The sequence below is a fragment of the Puccinia triticina genome, chromosome 6A, assembly GCF_026914185.1.
Source record: "Puccinia triticina chromosome 6A, complete sequence".
In the NCBI taxonomy this organism is placed as follows: domain Eukaryota; kingdom Fungi; phylum Basidiomycota; class Pucciniomycetes; order Pucciniales; family Pucciniaceae; genus Puccinia; species Puccinia triticina.
This window is the reverse complement of record NC_070563.1, coordinates 1,829,444-1,857,181: the sequence shown is the minus strand read 5'-3', so window position 1 is coordinate 1,857,181 and position 27,738 is coordinate 1,829,444. Positions and strand designations below refer to the sequence as shown.

Sequence of the window (27,738 nt, the reverse complement as noted above, 5' to 3'; positions counted from 1 at the left end):
TCTCTTTTTCTAGGATTGTGTTTACGGTAAAGCGTGGCGGATATAAAAATAAAAAAATAAAAAAAAGAAGGATAAAATAGAAAATGTGTTAGTGCGGGGAATAAAGTGGTTCTATTTCTGGGGTGGTCCAGGCACTTATAAAAAGCTTTGTTGGACTGCAGAAGATGGCAGACCTTTTGCTCACTATGTTCTCTTTGGCTTTCTCAAAGTGATGGTCATTTGCGTGCGGGGCTCAGAGCGTGTATGTATTACAAGCGTTTTCCGCAGTATAGTGACTATATACAATAAGAAAAGAGACGACAAAGAGGAGCAGGAAGAAAAGGGAAACTAGGGAAGGGTAGAGTGAGAGGCACAATAGGTGCGCTCTGCAAGAGGAGTGGTGTGGACCCAAGGCATAGACACCGGTACCGGGTGTGGTTTGTTTTTCAGTTCTTCACCTAGATCATGTTGGGCTTGGAGAGTGCTTTCGCTGGTGGGGACAATAACAGCTAGCTTGAGGCGTTTGGCGAGCTGGCGGATTCCAACAAGAAGAGACGCATACCTAAGACGGCATTGAGCGGGCAAAACGGTGGCAAGATGGAGCAGGTTGTGGTACATTCCGCGGAAGGCGTCCAGGTATTCGAGTAAGGCAGTGGCGGGAAATACTGCATCCTCCCAGACGGGATGGTTGGGGAAGGTGTTGTGCAGACTGCAGGAAATTTCCTTGACTCGGCAATCCATTACCGCACCATGATCAATGGAGTGGTTTGGAGGCGGCATGTGGGTTGGCACAGACTGGGATTGAGGGCAACAATGCGGAGTGTTGGGATTTGGCACAGTCAGGGGGGCAGCGCGCAGAGGAGCAAGACTTGGCCGGTATTGGCTGGCGGACAAGGCGGGCTTGTGAACTCCAGTGTATGGATCAAGGAGGCACGGGCAGCTTGGGTTTGAGGGATCTTGGCATGCGGCGTGGTCTGGGGCAAGCTGAGCGGCGAACCGGAGGGAGTATGGGACGGATTGTCCAGATTCATCTTGGTGCCCTTAGCTGGGGTGGCTAGTGCGGAAAGTCCAGAGTTAGCAAAGGCACGGTTAGCGGATCAGGGAATTTATGTACCTGGAGCTTGCAGAAAGGTGGGCTTGGGTGGCAACACAATTGGCAAAGGGTCTGGCAGACAAGCGGAAAATTGAGCGGCAAGACCCAAGGTGCACGGAAGGTTGGGCACGGGTTTTTGAGAAATTTTTCCGGGGATTCTGCAGAAGGTCGTTTTGAGATGATAGTAGACGGTCCAGCAGCCAAAGACAAAGGAGCTGCTTGTGGGCTTTTGAGACGTTCCTCAAAGGATGGTTGATTGACGTTTTGCTTGTTGGCCCATTCCTTGGCTTTGCGGACGTAGTCTTTGGCGCTGGCACATTTGGTGCGCTTGGGAGGAAGCGTCATGAGATCTTCACCGTGTGCAGAGGGCAATTTGGTGCGGGATTGAATCAAAATGAGGGATGGGGAACATTCCACACAAGAACTTGGCAAACCAGGAGGCGGTGGGCGGTTTTGTGATTTGTGGTGTCTTCAAGAACCCTTGGATTTGGGGGTTAAAGTGGAGCAGCAGTGTTTTGAGTCTTGGCAGTTTTTACAGGCGCAACCGGCGCGGGAGCAGACACAAGGGAGGCCAATTTTCATGCAGTGAGCGCAAGCTTCAATGACAACAAAGGACAAGGTGTGGGAAAGGATGTGGTGATGGGTGTGATAGGATGTGGTTAGTGTGGGAGCGGGCAAATGTGTGGGAAGTTCCTGGGGGCAGGACTTCAAAACTGGGGCGGATGTGGTGATTTATATAGGCAGGTGTGATAGAATGTCCACTTGGAGATAGCGCGGGCAGGAATGCACAGAGCGTCTGAGCGCTGTGGTGGTCCCTCCCGTGGCCAGCTAGTCAGGAGCATCACCGCCGCCAGCAACATCAAGATCAAGATTCCATTCCCTTCTCACCCCTCAAGACTCAAGAATTCACCTCTCCCCATCTCTCCTCATCTGTGCATCTCCTCTCCTTCTCAGTCCCCATCACCCTTCATTTTTCTTGTTCCTAACACAGCGGCTGCTGTGGGTTTATTTCCTTGTTTGTTTCTGGTTTTCTCCTTTTTCTGTTTGTTCCGCCTATCTCTTCTTTTCTTTCTTCCTTCCCTCTCTGTGGCTCTTTTCTTTCTGTCTCCTCATGCTGTGTTTTCTTTTAGTTTCCTTTGTGCTGTTTCTTTTCTCCGCTTCTTTGTTGGTTTCTTTCTGCTGTTTTGTGTGTGCGCGCGTGTAGCGCGCGGAGGATGTGATGAAATTTATGTGACATGTCACCCGGATTCCAAGTTCAGCTTGAACTTGGATGATGGGTGGCCATGGCATTCTGATCCCCAGAATACGGTCCATCCGGAGTTTATAGATCAGATCATCAGAGTTCAAACTTTTGGGCTCCGCCCGCCAATCACGCTTCATCAAAAGTCTCAGTTCCCTTCCTTTCTTCCTTAAGATCACAATCCCCGACTCCCTCAAAACAAACAACCGCCGCCGCGGATCCAAAACCCCGGCGAACATCTCAAAACCACCCCCAACACCACAGCTATCCCGATTCCTTTCAGCGCTCATCTCTACGGACCACCGCCACGAGGGCAGCCTAAACAGCACTTCTCCCCTCACACGACTGCCGCCGCTTAGCACGGACAGGAGTCCCTCAGCGCAGAGTGCATTCCGGTGACATAAGCACTGAGGATGATGTCAGAAAGCACGCTAAGAAAGCTTGCAGAAATTCATGCGCAGATGGAATGCATGGATCATGGATTGCACATTGGATAGGCGGACCAGAGCGGGAAGACAGGGCTGGACTGCAGCAGACTACACTAGTGGACTGGTAGCAGCGGTGCGTCAGCAGGTGAGCCAAGGCAGCCAAAGGGGGTGGAGCTGGGGCGGAGGTGGTGGCAAGAGACTGACTGACGGGGGCTAGACAGAGGGCGTGGGAGGTCAAGCGTTGGAGAGGAGGGGAGTCTGGGATAGTGACCTGCGGGAAAGCGGGCGGAGCTGACGGACTAGTGTGGGAAAGTGTTGGATCTGCGGGATTGGGTGGGAAAGGCAAATTGCATGGAGGGAAGGAAGGGGGTGGAGGTTCACGGTTTCTCTTCTTTCTATCATTGTACTTACACTTATGGACATACTAGAGTATTGGAAGAGTTTTACGTGACCTTATCTTTACTTACGGGATTACTGTTGGTTATTAGCAGTGCAACGGGAGGTAGGCGTAGTCCATGGGACCATCCAAGCCAGAGCCCTGTTGAGTGTCAGATCTGGGTGTGATCCCATGCGGCCGGGCTGACCTGTACTCCATGCAAAGGACAGCCCAACAAGATACAGGGCAGGAAGAGCCGACGAGGCGAGGGAACCATCCCTGGGAGGTCGTTCATAGTCCAGAGACCTGTCCAAACTCCCTCCAGAAGATCCCTCAGGTATCTTCTCCGCTCCCCCACCTCTCTCCTCCTCCAACCCAAAACTCTACATTGCGGGAACCGCAGAAGAGTTAATTTCTTTCACCTCCCACCCGCCCTACTAAAAGTTAAGACATACACACCCAGGCGTGGGTTCTCGCGCCTGGCCCTCACACCCCTGGGTGTGTACCTGCTACCGGGGCCTGCTCAGCAATCCTCCCTCCCTCACAAGCACTGCTTGTCCTGGGAATCCCCTCCCAAGATCCATGGCCGCGGCACGGCCTGGAGAGGCAGGTAAAGTGGATTGGGGATCACCCCCTTCCCCCGACCCACCCGTGGGAGCCTTGGGAAGCCGGCACTTGGCTTCCGGGGCTCTCTAGGCACCTAAGAAGTGCCGAACGCGTGAGCAGTGTCCAATGAAAAAATAGTAAAGGCACACGCTATCCAACGCGGAAGAAGGCGCGTACTTTGCCGCAGTCGTCAGATAAGTCCTTTGACCACACCTGAGGATCCTCCCTAGGCATCTAGGTAGAATGGATTGCAGATTCTGTGTTTGTGGAGTGCGGAGCTTTATTTACCTGCAGATTATTACGCTATAGATCAGGCTCATTGAGGAGCGCTGAAGGCTAGTGGATAGTAGCAGTGCGGAGCCTATACACCAATAATCACTCAGCCCAGACACATGTATTCTTGAACAAGGCGGCTAGTGGTCATTTCTACCCACTGAAAAACCTTTATTCTCACAACAGACCCGGTCATCAAGAGGAGTACATACTTCCCTTGATGACCCAATTGCTCCAGTCGTTGAGATGAATGAACATTCCCCTTGATGACCAGAAATTTCTGCTCATCCAGTCATTGAGATGAGTGAGCATTCCCCTTGATGACCAGAAAGTTTTTCTCATCAAGAGGAGTGAACACTCCCCTCAATGAACAAGCAGAGTGGCCATTGAGAGGAGTACATAATCCCCTCAATGACTGGTAATTTGTGCCACATGCACGCATGTGCTGGCTGGTCATCAGGGGAGTGTGCAACTCCGCTCAATGGCCTGTGCCAGCCATTGGCACAGCGGCTGGGGGATAGCCGGGCCCAGAGCTGCTGCCCCTCAGACTTTTTTTTTGAGGGGCTGGGTGAAAAGTCCCCAGGGTGGGCTATTGGGGTAGCATGTGCCTTTTTTTTTGGATTAATATTACAAATTCTTTTACATCACAAGGACACCTTCACAAAATCCAACATTTTTTGGAGGGGGCAAGTAAGACCCCCACCCTGATCCATCAAAAAAAAATACGGAAAGAATCCGCTCCTTCTTTTGGGGGAAGTCGCTGAGTATTTTTTGGCTTGCACGCACAGCAGGCTCAACATTGGGGGAAGGTTGATTCTGTCCGTGAAGGGTTTTCTGCTGCTGCGCAAGGTAGGTCCAATTATTAATTACATAGTTAATTCTTCCTCTGTTACAGAGTGTTTAAACCCTTGTAGTGGCCATATTTGCCAAGTAACAAGCTTGATAACTTAAATTACCAGTGTTTATATCAGCACAGTTATAATGCTAGGGCCCAAAACCCTTATTTTGACAGGGTTTTTGCCCTAAGCTTCTTAAACAGAGCTGTCATTAGACATCATAAGTGGGCAAATTTATGACGCGCGACCCCCGGGGGTTTCAAAGTTTTGGTGGCAACGGGCAACACTGGGTCGCTACGCTATTTCAGCGCTACGCGTTAGCGTAGCGGCAAAAAGCGCCCATCTATTTTGCATAGCGTTAGCGCGCTGTTAGCGCCGCTACGCTGCGCTAATTTTCAGCGGCGCTAACAGCGCGCCAATTCTTTGTTAGCGTTAGCGCGCCGCTACAGTCGCTACGCTACGCTGCGCTGCGCTACAGCGCTTTTAGCGGAAAAAAAGCCCTTTTTTCCCGCTAAAGGCGCTGTAGCGCAGCGTAGCGCGCGCTCTTTTGCGCACTGCATGTGTAGTGTTAGCGCAATTGCGCGCATCTGCGCTAACGCTACGCTATCAGCTAAAATAGCTTGCGCGTAGCGTTAGCGCATATGCGTGCAATTGCGCTAACGCTACGCTAAAAAATAGCGCATTTTCGCTGCGCTACGCTACGCTAACCGCTATGGTTAGCGTAGCGACCCAGTGTTGCAACGGGGGGTGAACTTTGGATTGCGCGTCATAAATTTTGTTGGAGTGTACGGTAGCCAAGAGTGCAAACTTAACTTAGTACATAGTTGTATGCGCGCGTAACTCCATCTCTCACTACCTTAGACCTATTTACTGCAGCGCTACACTTGTACATAGTCTATTCTTGGCAGAGCCGGGTACCGGCTCCTCTCTCTCTCTTTACCGAGTTTGGAGACCGATACCCGTGCCGCGCCTGTGCTGACGCGACGTGTTCCTTATTGTCAGGTTCACATCCTTAAAAATTTGACCATTTATGACTTATAACGCGGCAGCCAAAGCAGAATTGGAGAAAGTTTATAGGTTTTGGGTTTTATTAAAATGGAGAGGAAGTGTAGATTTCAAAGATATCTGTTTCAACTTCTTGTTTTCTGTAAGTGTTGAGTGTTGAATGCACGGTGACTGTCTACCATTTACAGCTACAGTTACAGAAAAAACAGGATGGAGTGATAATTGCAGTTATGCTGCAGTATCTCACATGTAAAATGGTGGAAGTTCAGCAGATTTAATGATGTAGGACCTTTTGCAGTTCTGCTATTTTCTTGTGATAGTTTTTAATTATTGCCGCAACAACTTCTTTTTTGTAAGATTTCGCGCTGAAGCGTGTGGGAAGGTGAGCACTGGTTCCCCAAGTGTCGGTGTGGTAGATGCCAGAGGCAACTTCTTCGTAATAATAACCCATCAAATCGCTCGTAGCAATCAAGGTCCTTCGCATTTCAAGTGGTTTGTCGGAGGTAAGTAGATTGACTAGACATTCCTGAGCTTTGCTATGGAAGAACTGGTCAAAATCAGTCGGCATATATTCGCATGTGACTTGACCAAGTAGTGGCCAGGTACGCTCAGTTTTTTCGAACAAAAGTGTGAAAAGCCATTTCATGAACTCTTCATGTGTACTCCCCGTCACCCCTAACATCGTTTCATCTAGGCCACCTGACCTGAAAAAATTGGAGTAAAGATTAACATCTTGGAAGATTTTGATAGTTCGGCGATTAATGTATTCCGGGGGTGGTAACTTCTCATGCTTTGGTCTTGAATTTTTGTTCTTTGGTTTTGAATTCTTATCATTTGGTTTGATCAGGGATTTGTTTGGTCTGATCTGGTATGTGAACGCGTCTTTCGCAGTTGCTGAAGGGATTTCGTAGATTGTGATCGGTAGGCTGTTGCAGTGTGCCCTCTGCAGTATACGACTGGGGAGAGTGATCTGCTCCAACTGTCTTCTGATGCGTTGTTCGTAGTGTTGAGTAATTTTTGCATCTTCACTATCTTGCAGATTCTGAAGTCTCATCAGCGACAGCGCGAAGCCACGAATATTCCTGACATCATTCATATCAACGTTGCACAAATCAACCAACGTATTCATATCAACGTTGGACAAATCAACCAACGTATCTCGAGGAGATGTCCGCTCGGATCGCTTGGGTCCTTGCTGGAGTAGATGATCAACTTCTCTTGTTGGTTCAGCTCTTGGGCGTTTCCCCAGTATGGAATCGCGGATTTCATCCCGATCAGAGGCCTGTTCAACTGGCTCTAGATATAGTAAGGATATCTGATCAGAAAGTCAACTTGGCCGAGGAAATGTCACATTCATATAGACTGAGCTGGATCTGACCTTTGTAGGCGATGGCTTCATTGTCAATCATGGAATTCACAGGTTCTCCTGGTGGGGACGCAAAGCTCGGTACTACTTTCGTATGCTCGGGGAATTCTGGTCCCATTCCCATGATCAACCAGTTGTCGAAAAAAGGGTCTACAGAGCGCGTTTTCGCATCAGCACCGTAAACCAAATGGCGCGTTTTGAGGACACACCATGTGGAAGTAAGAGGTCTCCATGCCTGTGAAGAGGATCATGAAGCGGAGTGAAAGTGAATGAGTACGGATTCAGGAAACCATCGTGGACCTCCGGATCACCGAGCGTTCTCCATTCCGTAGGCTGAGGTGTCAAAGGTGGCCAGTCTTTAAGCATATCAGGTTCGATATTTGAATGTTCCTTAACTCCAGCTTCGGCGAACCGGGGCGACATTGCCAATGTAAGACTGAAACGACAGGGAAGTAGAATGCCAAGGCAAATTAACCCGTGCCATCCTAGAGTCATAACTGCACGATAAAGGCGAATGAGCGATCAGAAATTGGTTTGATGTTTATTTAATGGGATTCTAGAGGCATGCAGTGGAAAGGAATCGCGGAGCACTGGTGATTACCTACCAACCAGAAAGCGCCCAATCCATCCGAAAACACATTGGATTTCATACTTCATATGTACCTCATAATAATGAAGAAGTTTACAAGTGACCCACCCCAATAAAGTGAAACCAGTCTCATGGGTTCCCTGGTATGGGCTCCCTGGTATGTATAGCGTTGTTTCATGACACCATGGGGCCCAGCTCGACTGGGACTATGGACCACAGCAGCCTACAGCAGCACGGCGCAGTCCCTCAGATCAGCTCAGATCCCCTCCTGGCGTGGGGCAGGACAACCTACTCTGCGCCTCGGAACAGATTCTGGAGGGTTTCCCAATAATACCATATAAGGCCAGCTGATCCAGGTCCGTAGATCACAAATAAAACTGAGTACTAAAGGTGGAATGTCATCATCCTCGCCATGAACAAAAAAAGCCCGACAAACCAAGCCTCTCTCCACAGGGAAGATATATATTATAAAGAGAACAATTGTCTTAAGATTGGCGATACATTTTAAAAAGAGTTGGGATGTTTAGTAGAAATACGGTGTGAAAGGGTGACTCAAGAAGAATCAAGTATGAACTCTAAAGAAGATCGAGTGGGTGGGTAGGATTGAATGTTGGCATTTTTTTTTAAAAAAAAATGCAATGCAAAAAATGATCACTCGGGGGCCAGTTGAGCCTGTAGAGTTTAGGGATTGTCAACATGTCAAACTTTATTTATCTTCTATTTTCGTAGCCATGTCTATTCTTATTTTCTCATCTATTTTCACATACTCATACTTTACAACCCAATAGCACATACACTTTGTATATATATAGACCTGTACCCGCGGCTGGTTGAAGACCTCATCTCTCTATCACCAGGCAAAAACAATGATCACTTGTCTGCAAGTGACATCAAAAATTACAAAGGCCCCTTTCTAATTTGCTATGTCACTTGTTGGCAAGTGATCATTCTTTTTTCCTGGTGTATCTGCTCTCCAACCAGTCGCGGACCCTAACGATTGTTTCCGCCTCCTTATAGGTTTGTCTCAGCTCTATTTCATTTGTTTTATTGTTTATCTTTTATCTTTTTTCCATGAAATATATCTCTCTATCTGCTCTTCAACCAGTCGCGGACCCTAACGATTGTTTCCGCCTCCTTATAGAGCCTACGCATTCGGCGGAGGATCGTCGAAGCCCTGGAAAGATTTGGGGCCGTTTTTGAAAGTAGATGGATGGTGATGGTTGCCATTAGGGATCGTCGGCGACGCCGTTGTTCTTGGAGGAGAAAGATTCGAACGCGAGGCCATTCAGACCGAGATCTAGGTTCTTATCGTCGTGCACCTTCAGCATTTTGTCCGCTTTCTTGTTCTGTTGCCATACATAGGCCGCACAATCGTCCAACGTATTCGCGAATTGCCAAGTATTGTGGACTCCGGATATAACCCAGCCTGAAACACACACCCACACCAAGACCGGTTAGTTTTCCTCTATGATACATAAGGAAACCCCCGGCACACGAGGGTTTTTTGACACGACGATATCAATGGGGAGACAAGCTCAGAGGATCTTTTAGATAGCTTCGCCATTGACATCGACAATTTCGCCGATGAAAAAACTAGTTTCGCCGAGGCTTTTATCGACGGCGAGCAGTTCCTCTTTCTGACCTAGATAGAGGCTGATCGTCCTTGTCCTTCAAGTGGTCAGGCCCTGAGAACTGCGTAATTTGTGGCCTGCAGTTGAGCCAAAAGCTAGGGCTCGGTCTGGTTAGTTGCCAGAGCACGTGAGTTCCTCTTCCGTTGCGGATGGTTCCGTTGTGAGAGATGTGCCGAGTCTTGTTGTTTGGATGATGTCGTCGAATCCGCTTTTGACCTCGACTTACTGTTATCTCTTTTTGCGACCACCCCCAAGTGAGAATTTTCAATGACAAGCTTCTTGGCAGGATCCCATGGGAGCGTGGAAGAACGATCTTGCCTGCTGGAGGTGACAATATCTTTCCGTGGCTCCGCTCGGAAACGTCTTCGTAATCGGGATCAGAATCTAGTTCTACGATTTGTCCTTCGGTGGGATGATGATGAGTGCGTGCGTGCTAAAGAATCCATACGAGTTCTGGGGAAGGGATGGGGGAAAAAAACAACCGATTTCTAACCTTTCTGAGAGATGACAAATGTCCCTCTAACTCCTAGTCATCAATTGACCTGAATCCACCCGCGCATCATTTCACATTTCAGTCTACTGATTCTGATTATTTATGCTTGGAATATTATTTAAAGGATCTTCCAAAATTATCATGCAAGAAAGAAGATTTAGCGGGGATTCTAAGCCAAAGGGAAGTCCTCTGAAGTCCTCCACTGCTCTACTTTTCCTCCAGCCGAGCTTAACTAAGCCTCTCCGAAGGAGACTCCAGCTGACTCCAGCAAGCTCTGATTTAAACTCAACCTCTATTTAAAAAAAACATAACCTCTCAATGATAATTCGGGAGGCGGGGCCTTCGGGCCCCCCCCGAGCGTAGGCGTGAGGGAGGGACTTGTGTTAAGTTCGGCCAGGCCAGACTCTCTGGAAGTATTTAGAAGATTGAAGCACATAACCATAGCTTTTGTTTTGGCTAACACCCACACATCTACAAAAAAGAGATGGGGTTCTCTGCAATGAAAAGTCCAATGTGACGACAAAGAAAGATCGGAACGTCTAGCTGCTATGTATTTATAAAACCAGCATAAAAGAATGAGAAAATAGGATGCTGTATGTGTGTAATTCAGTATCAGAGAAAAAGGCATCCTATGTCCATGGCCAAAACTAAGGAAAAAGAAAACTTGGGAGTGGTTTGAAACAAACAAACATAACCTGGTGGTATTATTTTACACAAAACAAAACAAAAACGCGATCAAAAATGTCAAGCAGGAAGCAAAAGAAAAAAAAAAAAAAAAACGAGGACAAAACAGAGCAGCGGTAGACCTACCAAGGCAGATAGATGAGTATCTATACATGCCACAAAAGAATTAAATGACCAACAGGTTTAGCAAGAAACGATGAGGGAAGGGGATGAGAAAAGAGGGGGTCAGGGTCTTTCAAAACGAAGTTCGTTGGATCGTTCGTTGGGCAAGAGTCTGATTTCGGAGGTCAGCTGGATGAGTTGATGGAGGTTGTGATGGTTGATAGGGTAGTGATAGCCGTCACTGATCCTAGAGAGAAAACCAGGTGAATTGTATGGACCAAACTCAAGGCGAGAGCAGGAGGCGTACCCTATGGGATGGAGAGGCAGGGGCCAGTGCCAGAGCGGACTGTGTACGCCGAAGACCTGTCTGAAGTTCTCGCGGGTCGAGCCGAGGTCGAAGAGGTTGAGTTTGGTAGCCCCGGCCTCGAGTTTCCTGCGCTCGAGTCTGCTGAGCTGGTCGTCGGATTTGTAGATCGGCAGGTTGTACGAGGGCAGCTTGGCCGGCTGCTGACGCGCTCCCTCGGTCCCCTCCCCCGCTCCGTCGACAGCAGCCGGCGCACCCGGCTCCTCGGTCCTCAGCCCTGCCGTGCCACTTTGGGACGCATCGAATGCTCGTAGCCTCGTCGTGCGGAGCAGGGCATACGACTCGCTCGGGTCGCGAGTGCCCGTCGGCCTGATCCTCACCGAGCGTTCCATGTTCTCGATCGTTGTCCTAATATGATGGTTGAAGAGAGATAAGTTTTGATGTGCTGGTAAAGGAAAGGGGGTGTGAGATCTGGACGGACCGGTTGACGGAGATGAGGTAGAGATGGTAGGAAGTGAAACCAGCGAGGACCATGCCGAAGAGGCCGCCGACGAGGGTCAGGAAGGCCCAGTTGAGGGGGGCGAGCTGGAAGGGATCGGTGGGGGAGATGCGGGTATTGGAGACGAAGTGGATGAGGCCCTTGGCTGCTGCGCTGGCGGCGATGATGGAGGTGATGGAGGCGGAGAGGAGGAAGAGGATGAAGAACTTGTGGTTGTTGAGGCCGACGCAGCGGCCGCCGAGCCAGGGACAGTGGTGGTCCATGCGCAGGACGCAGCGGCCACAGGAGCTGCAGTGGTGGGAGCGGTCGGCCTTGTAGTGCTCGCACTTGCGACAGAAGCGGAGCGAGCCGTCGGACTTGCACATGAGCGATTCCGGCGGCCGGGAGAGTTCTGTGCGGGGGGCGGGGGTTGGCGGAGGGGGGAAGTTGAGGGCGAGGAGCAGGTCGGTCTGGGCGGCTGAGGAGCGCTGTTGGCGCTGGACTTGCTCTTGGAAGGAGAGGTTCGAGGGGGGCAGATGGCGGTGGTCGGCCAGATAGGAGGGGGGATCGGTGGAGGTGAGTGGGGGGCGGGGGACCAAGGCGGGTAGTCTTGGTCGATGGCCGTTGCTGGCCGGAATTGGGCGATGGCTGGAGGATGAGGGGTGGCTGGGGGCGAGGAGAGGGACGGATGAGGAGTGTTCGAGCTCGGGCTCGTCGTCGGGATCAGAGTCTTCTCCCCCCTGGGGATCGTAGGGTGCCGCCAGCCCTGGGTGCGGTCGCGGGTGGAGGAGAGTCTTGTGGGGCGGGCGCTCGAGGTCTGGAGGATTTCTTGGCGGGGTGGCTCGGTCTAGCCAGCCGGGGCCGGTGGCGATGCATCTGAGGAGGTTGATGATGGTTGATGCCCAGAAGAGGTTGAAGGGGATCCCGATGGCGAGTGCGAGGGGGGCGAGGTGGGCCGTGAGGAGCAGATAGTTGAGGACGAGCGAGAGGGAGACGGAGTACTGTGCCCAGAGGAGGATGACGACTGCAGGGGGGGGGGGAGGGTGTCAGCTGGTGGGTGTGGGTGTGGGGGTGGAGTGTGGGCAGTGCGGACTGACGAACGAGCAGCAGGGGGACTTCCTTGAGGATCCGCGAGGCCATCTTGGTGGAGCAGGGGATGGCGGTGACACCAGAGTGGCGCTGGCGAGGGAGAAGGAGTTGGCAGGAGACCCCCGGGGCACCACGGGGCACCCCACAAGTGTCAAGCGCAACCGAGTCCATCGGGCGGTCAACAGCCAACCACCCACCCACAACCACCCACCGCCGAGCTCGATGGAGCCAGAAAGCGGGGCCCAAGAGGGTCCTCCAGCAGCCCTCCAACAGAGCCTCGAAGACACCGCAGCCCTCAAGGCAGAACTCGATCAGACAAAGGCTGAACTCGCTCGGCTCCAGATCGAATCAGAGTCCGACCTGAACGCCGCCAATGCTCGGGCTATCGAGCTCGAGGCAAAACTGAACAGCCAGAACGGCCAGCGATCCCAGCTAGAACAGAGCCTGCAAGAGATCCAGCGGCTCAAAACATCACTCGACGACCGCCTCGGATCCGATCAGGCCCTCACCCAGCAGCTCACAACCCTGCAGTCCGAGAAGGCAGACTTGCTCAAGCTGATCCGCGACAAGGAGAACGAATTCGCTGATCTCGAAGGTCACTCGCCAGTCCATCATCCATCGCCAACCCCACCCACTAACTGCTCACTCACCCCTTTCTTCTCACAGCCGAACTCCACTCAAAAACCGAACAGCTCTCGTCTGCAAAAGCGGCGATCAGAGAATTGGAAGGCGCTCTGTCGGACAGCAGGGGCTCCGAAAGAGCGCTTCGCCTGCAATCCCAAGCACTACAGTCGGAAGCCACCCTGGCCGGCTCGGATCGCGACTTCTATTCCAAGGAGCTCGAGCGCACTCGCGAAGAATGGCAATCATTCAGAATCGAAAGCGTGGGTACACTCATCATCCAACCCGTCGCCTGATCGATAAACTGATGCTGGATACCGTCCCTTAAGCATCAACAAACAGCAAACCTTCAGAATGAACTCGACAAGCTGACGTATGCCCACCAGAGTACGACTACCAACCTGACAACCCTCCGATCGCAGCATACCGAGCTCCAGAAGCTCTATGGAGACGCGACCGAACGGATCAAACAGCTCACCAACCAATCCATCGAATCCGAGGCCGCCTTCCAGAAGGAGATCGAGGCGCAGAAACGGGTGACGATGCTGATGGACAAGAGGGACAAGCAGCGGGAAGAACGGATGGAAAGCTTGGAGAGAGAGTTCAACGAACGAAGGGCCGAGCTCGATCAGCAGGAACGCACGATCAACGAGGCTCTAGAAAACGAACGCGCTCACGTCGCAGAGCTGGAACAGAAACTGGTCGATACCACTAATGCACTCTCGAGACTGTGCGCTTCGGAGATCGATGACAGCGACCAGCCTCAAGACCTCCTCGACATTGCCGCCAATACGCCTCTCGCCCATCGCGCGCCTGGAACGCCACTCTCGAGGAAGCAACAGAACGGCGTCTTCTTCTCCAACGGTATCAGCCCGGCAGCGGCTATGGCCAGCAAACTCCAGAAGAGCGGCAAGAGTCTCACCCAAGTTTATACCGAGAAAATCGTGCTCGAGGAGGAACTCAAAAAAGTCCAACTCGAAAACGTCCGCCTCAGTGAGACGATGAGTCAGATATTAGGAGAAATTCAAGACCGGGTCAGTTCTTTCAAAAAAAAAAAAGACAAAAAGCACTAAGTAGCAAATCTTGATCCTTGACTGTTTTTTTTTTTTTTTCAATATTCCAGGCGCCCTTACTGCACCAACAAAGGGTCGAGCACGATAGAATTGAGAATGAATGTATCAATCTAACATCTCAACTTACAGAAGTCATTGAAGAAAAGGAGGAAGCTCAGAGAATGTACCAAAGCTGCAACCTCGATCTCACAGCTCTCCAACGAGATTACGACCTAGCTAATTCACAGCTCAATGATCTAAGCCTGCAAGTCCGATTGCTCACGGCGGAAGTCACCAAGCGCGAAGCCGGCGATCCATTCGCCATCAAAGGCGATTCAGAAGACCTCGAGAAAGACTTGTCGAATTGGCGCGACGCACAAGTCGAGGAGGATGAAGATGTCTTGCTCGCCAACGACCTTATCACCTTCCGAGACATCGCTGATATGCAACAGAAAAACCTCAAACTGCTCCTGTTTGCACGAACGCTGACCACCAAACTCAACGAGCTCGAAGAAAACCGGAACAGTAAAAATGAGGACGATGAAGAGGAGGACGAAAACACAAAACAGGCCATCGACGAAGCTCACGAACTGATCCTCAAGCTGAAGACCGACCTCCATTCCGCGCAACAAAAGAGTGAAGCACTCTCCAGAGAACGCGACATGCTCAGGAAGATGCTCGACCAGTCGCAAGCCAAGAACTCGGGCGACCGTGCTGCGTTTGAGCCGGATACCAGCGCGCCAGATGGATCTCGACAGAAGCTTGACGAAATGCGCACACAGTTTGAAGTCTACCGCACCGAAATCGGCCGCGACTCTAAACAGATGAACGAAGATCTCAATCAAGCCAGGACCGACCTGTCCCGCACACAAGTCTTGCTTGCCAAAGCTAACGCCCAAATCGAATATCTCACAGGTGGGCTTTCCGGAGACTCGACCATCAGTTTTTTTTTTTTTTTTTTTGGAAACTAACTTGTACTTTGTTTTGGGCGCGCACAGAAAGACAGCGCTCCCTCGATCAGACCAATGCAATGCATGCTCAGGAGGTACAGACTCTCACAGCTTCGAGCGCCAAGCTGCAAGATCACATTTCCAAGGGAGAGATGCTGCTGCATCATGTCAGTCCACTTCACCCACAGCCTTTCCATGACATTGACTTACCCTATCGTGATAAACAAACAACAGGCCAACGAGAACGTTACAGAACTCAAGGCTAAGTGCCATGTACTGCAACACCAAGTAGAATCATTGACAACTGAACGCGAGGTTTGGAAGGTATGCCGATCTTATTGTTGTGCCACGTAAGAAACACATTTGACCTGATGGGCTACTACCTTTTCTATACACTTTTTTTTTTTCAGGGCGTCGAAGGGCGATTGATGGCTGAAAATGCCAGTCTGACACGTGAACGTAACAATATCAATGATATCCTAAGAAACATGCAAGTCATGCAGGGCGAGATTGAGCGCAATGCGGAGGACTCCCGTCGACGCTTGGAGACTCAGCTGTCGAAGTCCGAAACCCAGCTGTGAGCGACCGCGTTGCGATCACGAGACCCCCGGTTGGCTGACTGACCGAGCCTCCCCACAGATCTGAATTGAAGGAGAAACTTAAAATCGAAGCGGACCTGGCTCGACAGGCTACCCTCCAACGACAAATCGAAGGCAGGGAATACCAGTCCAAGATTGATAAACTGGTACGAATCCCATCTTTCGATGACCCCGTTTTATTCTATTCCTAGTACTGACGTCACGGGTCGAATAGACTAGCGAGCATTTGACAGCTAGAGAAAATCTCAGCGCGGCTTCCGCCACCAAGAGCCATCTGGAATCTCAAGTGAATCAGCTCCAAAAGCAGCTGAGCATGAAGGAAGAGAGGCTTGCTGTCTACGAGGGTCATCGCCGATCTGATACTCGATCCAATCAAACCGGGAATGGCGATGCACCTGGGTCCAACGATCCCAGTCTCACGAAGGAGCAACGCCTAGAGATTGAGCTATCAGAATTAAAGTAAGCGTCAAATTCTGCCCATTTCATACGAGAGTAATCCTTTATTTTGACGTCTTGATCTTAACTTTCAGGATTGAGCTTGCGGCCGCGAGAGAGGAGTGCACTCGGGCTCGGCAAAATGTGGAACAATTCAAATCGATTTCAGAGAGTGCCGAAGCAGCTCTTGCGTCCCTCACAGCAACGCATGACGAATACAAGAGGTCACAGGAAGCTGAGCTCGAACGGAAACAGGTAAACATTTGCGATGGTTATTCTGAGGAGCATTTTCATTGATTGATCATCTCCTCCTGACTTGCAGAGTGCCCTGACATCACTCGAAGAACATTTGAGGAAGGTTACCGAGGATCTCTCTGCTCTTACCAACCAGAATTCCGAACTGCATCGCCAACTAGAGTCCCAACGGGCCGACTTCGAGAAGGAGAAGCTGGCCCTAAACAACAAGTTAGTTGACTTGGAAGAGATTGAGACCAGGGTGAAGGCACGCGATAATGAATTGAGAGCGGAAGTCAATAACCAGATGAAGCTTGCCCAGGAAAGCCACGATCGCTACAAAGCCGAGGTTCAAAACCATGCCAATTCTCTCAATGAATTAACGCAAGTCAAATCAGAACTGGAAACCGCTCGGGAGTCGATTCTAGAGGCTCAGACCACCGCTCAAACAGCTACTGCCAAACTGACTTCCTCTGAGGCTAGCTGGTCAGAACAGAAAGCTACGCTTCAAAAGGAGCTTGCCAATATTCAAACTCGGTGGGCTTTTAAACTTCTCGTAGTTGCCGTTAACGTGACCTTACTTACCCCGTTTGTGTTGTTATTCTGCAAAGATGTGATGATCTGGTCAAGCAAAACGACTTGCTTCATGAGCATCTCCAAACTGCTAGCGCACAGGCAACCAAATTATCGAGTCACACCATCGATCAGGCCGTGGGTAGTGATCCGGGAGAACAGAAAGTTTCGCAGAACAATCTGAACGAAAACATGCTCGAATCCGTCGAACAATTACGTGGGGTGATCCGCTACCTCCGGAATAATTACGATATCGCTCAACAACAAATCGAGCTCTCTAAAATGGAATCCGCTAGACTCCAACAGCAATTGCAGCATGTTTCTAAGGCCCTAGATCAAACTAAGATGGAGCTCAACCAAGTATGAACTGATTCATTATGTGTTCTATATACCTGACTAAGTAATTTACCTGTTTTTTTTCTTTTATCTAGGAGCGAGAGAGGAGCCGAGAAGGCTACGTATCATCTGCTGAACACGCGCAACTGCTCGATCAAATCAACACCCTAAATATGATCCGAGAAAGTAACGTGACCCTGCGAGAGGAAGCCAGTCGATCGGAGCGTAAAGCCAAGCAATTGGAAGAGCAACTGAAAACGACTTCCGAAACTGTCGAGCCCCTCAAACAGGAGCTACGGGAATTGCAACTGACTGTGCAACAGTACCAGCAAGAGATCGGGATCCTGAATGAAGATAATCAACGGTGGAAGCTCAGGAATCAGCAGATCCTTGAGAAATACGATCGCATCGATCCCGCTGAACTTCAAGGTCTTCGCGATGAAATCGAGCGACTAAATCAAGAATTAACTTCAACTCGTGAAGAAGTAAGACACTACTTAGTCCACTTGTTTTTTTTTTTTTTTGAAATTGATTAAATTTTTACCTACCTGCACAGATAGCACAACTTCACCACTTTAGAGACAAATTCAGAAACATTCAGGCCCAGGCTCGTGCCGTCCGGCAGAAATCAGTAGACGAAAAGCTCGCGCTCGAAGCCAAACTTACCGCAGTCAATGAGGAACTTGACAAGGTTAAAGAGGTTGTTCGCACCCTGGAAAATGATGCCAAAAGTTTCCAAACTCAGGTGAGCCTCTTTCGCCCCCCCCTCCCCTGCCAGCTTTAAGCCCATGTAAATTGATATCCAATCAATGGATTTGTGTCTATGCAGAATACGGCGGTTGTCGAACAAGCGACTGCTCAAGCTCAGGAACAGTTACAGACCCTCCGCCAAGAAAAGGCTGCCGCCGAATCTAGCTTGGCCGACGCTCTTGTATTCAAGAGTCGGGCTGATGAGACCCAGGCTTCCCTAGATACCCTTAAAAAAGAACTCGATGAAGTCAAAGCTGCTTTCGAGGTCAGTGTATATTAGCTACTTGCTCTCAGCGCGCACTTGGGCTCACCTCACACCCCCATCTCAATTACAGGCCCGAGAAAGTGAAATATCCAAACTGCTTAGTGAAAGTGTCAGTGGTGTAATCTTTCTTGCTTGACTAGCGAAGACCAAGTGTGCAGCTAGATTGACATATTAACTTACTTCTTCTAGACTGGTGCTGCAAATACCAACAAGCAGCTTACTGAACAGTTGACTAAACTCCGGGAAGAAGCATCTCAAAAGCCGCCGAACGAGATGTCTGAGGCAGCAATTGAAGTCGAAGTTTCCAAGCGCGTTCAAGAAAAGCTTGCTGATATGTCAGTCCAGGAACCAGGTGAAATAACTGGAGGGACGAGCGACGAACAAGTTCAAGAGCAGCTCAATCAAGTGAAGCAGCAGGCTCTTTCTGAGAAAGTGGAAGCCGTCCAGAAGGCGATCGAAGAGACTACTCAGAGACTCACGGCCGAGTTCGCCAAGTCGCAGGCTGAGGCCACCGAAAAGCTCAAAGCAGAATTGACATCAACAGCGTCTAATCCGTCCACCACTGTGCCGGAAGATCTGATCGAAGCTCGTGTGTCTTCCAAGATAGCTGAAATCAAGAAGGAATTGGAGGCCACCGCAGCGGCGAAGGAGCAAGAGCTAGTCAGCAAGCATGAAGCCGAGCTTACGGAAGCCCGTAAAGCTCAGACTCCAGCCTCGGCGCAACCGACTCCAGAACAGATACAGGAAATCACCAAAGTGGCGGTTGAGACGGCAGTCAAGAACAAAGAAGCCGAGCTTGTGCAGTTGCACAAAACATCAACAGACGCGACGATTGAACAGACTAAAATCAAATTGATGGCGGAGTTGCACTCGAAACACAGTGTTCAACAGATGCAGCTAAAGCGACTGCAAACCAAGAATGCCGAACTGCTGGCCAAGGTCAACGAGCTCACCGCGCAGCAGTCGACCTCTCCTCCAACCGGTGCGACCCCAGCTGCAGCTACCCCCGGCACACCGCTCGCTGCAACGGCGTCTGCCTTCGCTCCCACGTCAACCACCCCAGCCGGATCGCCATTCCAATCGGTAGCGAACCGGGCGGCTCCTGCCCCGTCTGCCCCTGCGCCCACCCAGCCCAACCAGCCCGGCGCGGCACCGACCTCGCTACCCCCCGCAAACAGCTCGGGTTTAACAATGAGAGGTGGCGGTCAAGCTGGTCAGATAACACGAGGCACAGTATTCGGAGGTCGCGGAGGAGCCACTCGGGGCGGCCTAGCCCCAACCGGAGGGAGCATATTCGGGAGTGCGGCTCAAGCAGGAACGGGCTCGACACGCGGCACGATGATCACGTTCGGAGGGACGACGAGAGGAACAGCCTTTGGAGGCCGCGGTGGCATGGTTGGCCTCGGGAGGGGCGGCGCGCCAGGCAGCGGCGGCGCAGGCGGAGGGGTTCCGGCCGCAGTCGGCACGGCGGTAGTGCCTACTGGCCCGAGCACCGCTGCTGCTAGTGGCCCGAGCGTGGGACTGCCGCCGGAGAGCCGGACGACGGAGAAGCCGGCGGGGCCAGCGGGAAGCGTGAGCATCCGCGGCGCAGCGACGAACAAGAAGGGCGGCCCGGGGAGCATCCTCGGCATGGCGATGAAGCAGGCCATCTCCGCCGACGGCTCTATCCCGCCCGCGCAAGCCCCCCTCTTCCCCTCCTCCTCCTCCGCTCTTCCCGCCGCAAGCTTCCCCGGCAACCCCGCCCATAAACGGCCCCGCGAGGACGACCCGGCCGGCCCTGCCAGCGGTCCCGGAAACACGTCTCTGGCCGACCCTAACCATCTGAAACGCGCTAAGGGACCCCCGGCCATCCCGTCGTCCTTTCCGCAGACCGACAACGGGAGCTCTCTTGGGAACGGTGCTGGGGCTGGGGGTGCTGGTAATCCGCCTACCGAGCTCGCGGCCCGGCTCAGCAAACGGCCCTGAATTTCTTTTCCCTCCGAGCTTTCCATCTCCTCGCTGTGATCTCCGCGCCGGAGTGTGTATAATCCTCCTCTCTCATCTCTCTCTCCTCCCCGCGAAACCAACTGCCCCCTGTTCCTCGTCTCTGTCCCTGCAAAGGGAGACTCCGCCTCCTGTCCGCCGCCGCCCTCCCGCGTGTGTTTTCTTCTTCTTGGCTTCGCCGTCCCCGGCGCTCGAGAAATCCATAGTGTCGTGCCTTTCGGGCCGGGTGTCGGAGCCTTGTGTCCGTGTAAATAGACCAATGGGTACATACATACTTCGAAATATAATACGATGTGCTCGCGGACTTGTGGGCCCCCACCCACACGCCGCTATCAAAGTCGGAGAGAGACATCTTGGACGGGCGGCGGTGGGGGGAGGTTTGCTTCCTTTGTGGCCCTCGCTAATATTGCGGCATTGCCTCACCTAGGTCCGCCCCCTGGACTTCTCTTTAGATGCTTGGCTCTTTTTTCGTTTGACCCCTCATTTCCATTTGCACATGAGAACATCCACGCGCCACGGAGGAGGTGGTTGGCTCCTATACCCGGAATGAGGTTGGCAAGCATTCTTCGTTAGTATAGAGGTCAGTATACCCGCTTGTCACGCGGGTGACCCGGGTTCAATTCCCGGACGGAGAGCTTCTTTTTCCCTCTTTGACGGTCCAGGCACCCACTAACTGTGGTGGCACGGCTGTAGAACGTGGATGTGGTGTTTTTTTGCACGGTGGATGTTTGTTGGACTTTTGATTTTTGATTTATAGTGTGGAGGGTCGTGGAGGGTCTGTGCTGTCTTGGGTGGGACTGGCGAGCTGGAGGCCACCGTACTGCTTGTAATGTGGAGGAGGCAGGGCACAACTTGCACGATGCGATATTCTCACTGGCACGGGGTCTTCAGGATATGCAAGAGAAGCACGGAACTGAGGATTGCATTGAGTGATACATCTTTCTATGAGCACAATGGAGTAATTACAGCAAGCAAGAAGAATGTACATTATGACTAAAGGAATATACAGATTATTACGTTGAGAGATTTATAAAGAAATAAAAGCTGATCAGGTTTTATCGAGAATGTTAAGCTGCTAAATTTGTGGTTCGTTGTGCGTCGTAGGATCGATCGTCCGGTCGATTCAATCAGATGGCAAGCTTAAGCCTGAAGAAGGTTATCAATGGCGGTCGTGTCTGCTCGCGGCGCGAGCGTTGGGACGGCGAGGGCCGACTGGAGGACGGCCAAGAAGCAGGCGACGTAGAAGAGGCAGTGCATGGTGGCGGTGGTGGTCTAGAGTTGTGAGGAGTTGTGGGGAGTTGTGGGTGTGGGTGGCTGCTTAGTTAAATAGTGCGAGTGAGGAAGTGATGAGTGAGTGAGGATGGCATGACAAACGGCCCTTAAATAGCTTTCGGGCGGTCTCTTGGCTTCTCTCTGCTTCATGACTTCTTTGCTTCCCTCCTGCTCTACGAAAGGCTGGCAGCGGAGTAGACAATCCCTCCCCCGTGTGCAGCTAACTGTTCCAGCAACCAAGGCTACCGTCCTACAATTCACAACAACTAATGGTGTGATCTGGTTTTTGAACAATCAATATATGAATTCTACTCCAACCTACGAACTTCCCGCCTTGGGAATCTTACGTTGTAGCCGGCGCCGGCCGCCCAGCCCTTCTTTGGCATTGAGGCCGGCCGGAACCGGGGTTGCCAGGCGGCTGAGAACGGTGCGAGGCGAAATTCACATTAATTGTATCAATGTGGACAGATGTGAATCGCCTGCTAACTCACTTACAAGCACACGGGGAAGATCGTGCAACACCGCCATAGGAATTGTAGAATGGTCAAGTATCTACTCCAGAGTCCATCGTCTAAGCTGGTGGGTCAGTGATAGCTTCGCTTAGCCTTTGAGAGTGGACAGAGCTTGACCAGGAGACCTCCCGAAAGATATTTAAAGGGCCGTTTGTTTGGAATGCCATCCCCCTCACTTACTCATCACTTCATCACTCGCACTCAGCAGCCACCCACACCCACAACCAGCCCACAACCAGCCCACAACTCCTCGCAACTCCTCACAACTCTAGACCACCACCGCCACCATGCACTGTCTCTTCTACGTCGCCTGCTTCTTGGCCGTCCTCCAGTCAGCACTCGCCGTCCCAACGCTCGCGCCGCGAGCAGACACGACCGCCGCCAAAGGCCAGTCAGACCAGAAGTGCTGGGGCTTAGGCTTGGGCTACTGCGGGGGATTATATACCGGCCTCGGCTCGTTTGGATTTGACCCGTTCGGCTTGTACACCCTCGGCCTGAACAGCTTGTATGGCTACGGCGGACTGCCCTTCGGCGCTGGCTCTCTCTACGGCTACGGCGGTGGGCTGTTGATGAAAGATGCTCCAGGAGCTGGTCAAACACCCAGCACATCGGTCAGTCTCATTCCATCACTTTGTATTTGCTCATAGCCGCTGACTCTTCATTGATAACCTTCTTCAGGCTTAAGCTTGCCATCTTGTTGAATCGAACGGACGATTGATCCTACGACGCAGAACGAACCACCAATCTAGTAGCTTGAGCATGCTCAATAAAACCTGAACAGCTTTTGTTTCTTTATAAATCTCTCAACGTAATAATCTGTATACTCCTTCCTCCTCTCTGCTTTAGTCATGATGTACATTCTATGTACCTCCTTGTTTGCTATAATTACTCTATTGTGCTCATAGCAAAGATGTATCTCTTAATGCAATCCTCAGTCTCGTGCTTCTCTTATCCTGAAGACCTCGTGCCAGTGAGAATGTCCTATTGTGCCTCTGCCTCGTGCACATTATAAGCAGGACGGTGGCCTCCAATTCGCCAGTCCCACCAGACCCGCCACACTACAAATCAAACATCAAAAGTTCAAAACACATCAACCGTGCAGTTAAAACCCACATCTGCGTTCTACAGCCGTGCGCCCACCACAATTAGTGGGTGCCTGAACCGGCCAAAAGCAAAAAAGAAACTCTCCGTCCGGGAATTGAACCCGGGTCACCCGCGTGACAAGCGGGTATACAGTTGCGCAAGGCATCCTACCATACAAGAAATACCCCCGGGGAACCCCCATCCGGAATTCCAGGGTCTGAGTTTTTAATTTTTCCCGGTATTTTTTGGCCAAGATCCGCAGCAATGACTGGTCATCAAGAGGTTTTATCCTCTTTGGTGGCCGGCTGACCGGTCAGCTGGCCATTGAGAGGGGTTGTATCTCTGTTGATGACCGGTCAGCTGGCCATTGAGAGGGGTTATATCCCTGTCAATGACCGGTCACAGCCGGTCATTGAGAGGGGTTGTATCCCTGTTGATGACCGGTCACAGACGGCCATTGGGAGGGGTTGTATCCCTGTCAATGACCGCTCAGTTGGCCATCAAAGAGGATAAACCCTCTTGATGACCGGTCAGCCGGTCATCAAGAGGTTGTATCCTTGCCTCTGCGATGACTGGCTGACCGGTCATCACCGGGATCAGAGGTCCTCCAATGGTCTCATCTATGGTATTACAGGTGTAACACATACATACATATGGCTTTAGCATATGTAAGCCCATAAATATGGCTTTACAGTATGTATTTGGGCCAGTGTCCGTAATGTGAGCCCCCCCCCCCCAAAAAAAAAAAAAAATAATGGCTTGTCAGAAACCTTAGCCCTCACAGAACTGGAATCTACAACATCCAAAGAGCTCAAAAATGTCATTTACATGACACAATGCTCATATGCAGAGTTGTAGATCCGGCCCGCATTTGAAATGTCTTGTTGCAGGTCAGGATGCAAACGGGTTGGGTTCAGGTTGGAAAACAGTGCCCAAACCCAAACCCGATTAAGTGTTGGGTCGGGTCGGGTCGGGGCAGGATTTCCAAAAGACTGCCCAAACCCAAACCCGACTAAGGAGCAGATGGGTCGGGTCGGGTCAAGCTTGACCCGGTAATTTTGAGTGATAGAACATGAGAGAGGAACAATTTGAAAAGAAATAGACAAAAAACAAAATTTGTCGCTGATTTTCATGTATGATAGAGAAGGAAAAAATTCAACAACCAAATTAAACTAAATATTGGATGTGTTATCCAACTTGTCATCGACATCATCCATAATTATCCCTTTGTCTGTGCGGATCCAGTTTTGTGCGCATACAAGCGCCTCGAGAGTGCTCGGTTTCATTTGGGTTCGATAACTGCTGAGCACTCGTCCACCTGTGGAGAATGCCGACTCCGATGCAATAGAAGTCATTGGAGTCATCAGGATTGATCGCGCCAGTATTGCCAGGGTTGGGAATCGTTCGCTGTGGGTGCTCCACCAGGAGAGGACTGAAAAGTTCGTTGATTCAGTAATGATTGGGGGTTCCTGGAGATGCAGATCAAGTTCGGCGGTGGTCAAGACTGATTGGGAAACATTCTTCTGCTTGAGATATTGCTCGAATCGCTGGTCATCTTCATCAAAATTAACCACTTTCTTTGCAACGGTTGGGTTGTTTTGTTCGGGATCTGGGCTCGGGCAATCATTTGAGAGTGATTTGTTTTTGTTACAAATCACTTCAGCAAACCAGGTGGAAAGGGTCTTGTTGAATCTATTGATGCTGATTGTTGCTTGCTCGTCACCAAGTTCTTCAGACAGAATAAATTCCACATGCTGGAACTTGCATCGCGGATCAAAGACTTGGCTGATTGCCGCAAAGTCTTCCATCGGTATCCAATATTTGTCTAACTTATCCTGCATCGGCTTGATCATCTCGTATATGTGAGGCGAGCCACTGCGTAGCGAGGATTTGAGCTGCTTATCAATCTTCTTCATGGTTTTGTAGGCGAGGTGCGCAGTTGGGTATCGAGTAATTCCTAGTGTTAAAGTAGCTTCAATAAATAATAGTGAGTGAAATGTCAGTCAATTGAATGTACATTGAATGCAGACAAGAAAAGAAGAAAAGACTTACCCGAGTGAAAGACAGACAAGAATTCCTTTATAGTATCAATCTCCTCCCACTCGGTTGAGTCAGGACAACTGGAATAGTTTGCATCTTGAATGGCTAGCTGATCAAACGCTTCCTTATACGGCAGGGCCGATTTAAGCATGAGAAATGTTGATTTCCAGCAAGTGGGAACATCCACCGATGGGAGTGCTTGCTGATGCATTCCAATGAGATCGATCGCCTCCTTGAAGGACTGTTTACGCGAAGGGGTGCTCTTGATATAACGGACACTTTCCCAAATCTTGTCGATGGCTTCAGAGAAGATCTTGAGGCCATCCTTCACAACAAGGTTGATGACATGTGCAAGGCATTGGACATGGAAATAATTGCCCTTCATTTTGAGAGGCACATTGCTCCGAGCTGAAATAACTGATATTAATCGACTGATTGCAGAGTCGTTAGATGTTGCATTATCCACAGTGATAGACGCCACCTTTTCGAATATCTTCCACTCGACCATGGTAGTTACAAGTTGATCGGCAATCGCTACACCGGTGTGAGGAGGCGGAATCTCTTTGAAAGAAATGATCCGAGTGTTCAGGGTCCAGTTAGAAGAGACGAAGTGCGCTGACACTACCATAAATGGTGCCTGGTTTGAAGAGGTCCATAGATCAGTCGTTAAGCCAATCCGATCGATTTCAGAAAGATCGACTGCTAGCTTTTCCTTCATGGAGTTGTACAGCGCCATGATGTCGGTCTTGAGTGTTGTACGAGAAAAAATTTTGAACTGGGGTTGCAAAGACGCAACAAATGCTCGGAAAAGTGGTTGTTCAACGAAAACAAACGGCTGCTCGTGCGCAATGATGAGTTTGGCTAAGATTTTGCAAGAGATTGTCTGAGAAAAGACCAAATTCATTGGTGATTTTGCTGACGAGGTTGAGAGCTTCAGTAATGTCTGCTTGCTTGCGCTGATGTAAGAGTTGCATCGCTCAAGGTGGCGCCATAAGTGCTTCGTCCCGTTGCTGCTCTTGCCATCCAGTTGTTGTTGGCAGTGTCAACATTGAGCTTTGGTAGCCTCACCTTTAAAAAGAAGAGTCAAAAATGGGTCAATTGTCAGTAAATGAGAACATATTAATATGATCTAGGTTCTAGATATTTCAAGGGAAATTGATACTTGCCAGTTCCTTTCTTTGTGAATTGCTCCCAAATGTTGCTGGTGGTCTTTCGCTTCTTTGATACTTGGGTTTTGCTTGATTCTTGTGTGCCAAACGGTTGTTTTTCACTCTGCTGAGTGCTTGCTTGAGCGGGAGCCGTATCCTTGGTGGTACAAATTACCTCGATGGGGGAATCTTCATCAGACGAAGGGGAAATCACAGCGGCGGGTTGTTTGCGTTTGGAGCGTGGCATTGTCAGCGGTGGGTTACTCCGGGGAAGATGTGAATCCACTCGATGGAAGTTTACTGGGATAATCCAGTGGCTCCGAGTCGTAGATGGGGTTGAATCTGATCCAAAGAGTTTACGCCCAGCCGGTGATAAGTATTTGAGACAGTCAGGCTTGAGTTTCCGGACAGTGATTTGTTGATATGAGGGAAACTGGCTATTTGAAGTAGTGATGTGTTGATGTATCTTCAAATAAAGAGGAATGAATAAAAGATGTTTATTATGTTCTTCTCTTCTGAAAGTCTGGGGAACAATAGAATCCAGCGAGTACAACTTATGAGCTTCCATCTACAAGTATCACTAGGTAGAAGCATAAATCATATGTCAATAACAAGGGAAATGAAAGTGAAAAAGATGTGAAACTTGTAAGGAGTGCAGATGGTGTAGTAAAAGCTGATCTGGCAATCTAAGGGGTAGAAGGGTTTTACTTGCCAGCTGACAGGCATTGTTGGACCGCCGACCGTCTTGAACGTCGATGTTGGGGCAGAATAAGATGGGATGATTGTTGATACAGGTGGTGATTGGACAATTGGCGGCAGTGGTGATTCAACGACAGTCGGCGGTGGGTTGGTGGTGGCGGCAGGCAGGGCTTGGGTCGGCTGCAGGCGGCCGGCAGTTGAGGTTGATTGCGACGGATTTGCTCTGAGTCACTGCGGGCGTCTCAAAGGAATCCGCCCCTTGTTGTGTTGGCGGGTGGCGGTGGCAGCGTTGATGGACTCGGCAGCGGTGGATCGATGGATTGCGGCCGGCAGTTGAGGGTGATTGCGACGGATTTGCTCTGAGTCACCGCGGGCGTCTCAAAGGAATCCGCCCCTTGTTGTGTTGGCAGGTGGTGGTGGTGGAGTTGATGGACTCGGCAGCAGTGGATCAATGGATTCGGCGGTGGTGGGTGGTGGGTTGGTGGTGGCAGGCTGGATGTGGATCAGCGGCAGGCCGCCTTCCTGCGGCCCCCCCGGGGATTCCCCAAGCACGGCCCGCGCTTGCACGACAATAAGAGACATGTCAAGAAATTTCACAAGTCACAGCTCCTAAT

General features: G+C 50.7%; 4 protein-coding genes across 4 annotated transcripts; 2 read left to right on the top strand and 2 right to left on the bottom strand.

Moving 5' to 3' along the window:
• Positions 1 to 3,333: 3,333 nt before the first annotated feature.
• Positions 3,334 to 3,528, top strand: PtA15_6A242 (uncharacterized protein; the record flags this gene model as incomplete). The annotated part of the gene is made up of 1 exon (XM_053169927.1): positions 3,334 to 3,528. One exon carries the CDS (start codon positions 3,334 to 3,336, stop codon positions 3,526 to 3,528), a length of 195 nt encoding a protein of 64 aa, XP_053021169.1.
• Positions 3,529 to 6,110: 2,582 nt separating this feature from the next.
• On the bottom strand, positions 6,111 to 9,076 carry PtA15_6A241 (uncharacterized protein; the record flags this gene model as incomplete). The annotated part of the gene is made up of 4 exons (XM_053169926.1): positions 6,111 to 7,132; positions 7,215 to 7,352; positions 7,412 to 7,638; positions 8,940 to 9,076. The coding sequence occupies 4 exons, from the start codon at positions 9,074 to 9,076 to the stop codon at positions 6,111 to 6,113; spliced, it is 1,524 nt and encodes a 507-aa protein (XP_053021168.1).
• A 1,748-nt stretch (positions 9,077 to 10,824) lies between these two features.
• PtA15_6A240 (uncharacterized protein) lies at positions 10,825 to 12,743 on the bottom strand (the record flags this gene model as incomplete). The annotated part of the gene is made up of 4 exons (XM_053169925.1): positions 10,825 to 10,948; positions 11,009 to 11,413; positions 11,487 to 12,507; positions 12,581 to 12,743. The coding sequence occupies 4 exons, from the start codon at positions 12,741 to 12,743 to the stop codon at positions 10,825 to 10,827; spliced, it is 1,713 nt and encodes a 570-aa protein (XP_053021167.1).
• A 51-nt stretch (positions 12,744 to 12,794) lies between these two features.
• PtA15_6A239 (uncharacterized protein) lies at positions 12,795 to 20,352 on the top strand (the record flags this gene model as incomplete). The annotated part of the gene is made up of 17 exons (XM_053169923.1): positions 12,795 to 13,167; positions 13,239 to 13,456; positions 13,523 to 14,227; positions 14,317 to 15,160; positions 15,244 to 15,362; positions 15,430 to 15,519; positions 15,606 to 15,772; positions 15,835 to 15,940; positions 16,009 to 16,253; positions 16,325 to 16,484; positions 16,552 to 17,000; positions 17,075 to 17,396; positions 17,468 to 17,857; positions 17,929 to 18,117; positions 18,202 to 18,387; positions 18,458 to 18,496; positions 18,577 to 20,352. 17 exons carry the CDS (start codon positions 12,795 to 12,797, stop codon positions 20,350 to 20,352), a joined length of 6,378 nt encoding a protein of 2,125 aa, XP_053021166.1.
• Positions 20,353 to 27,738: the final 7,386 nt, after the last annotated feature.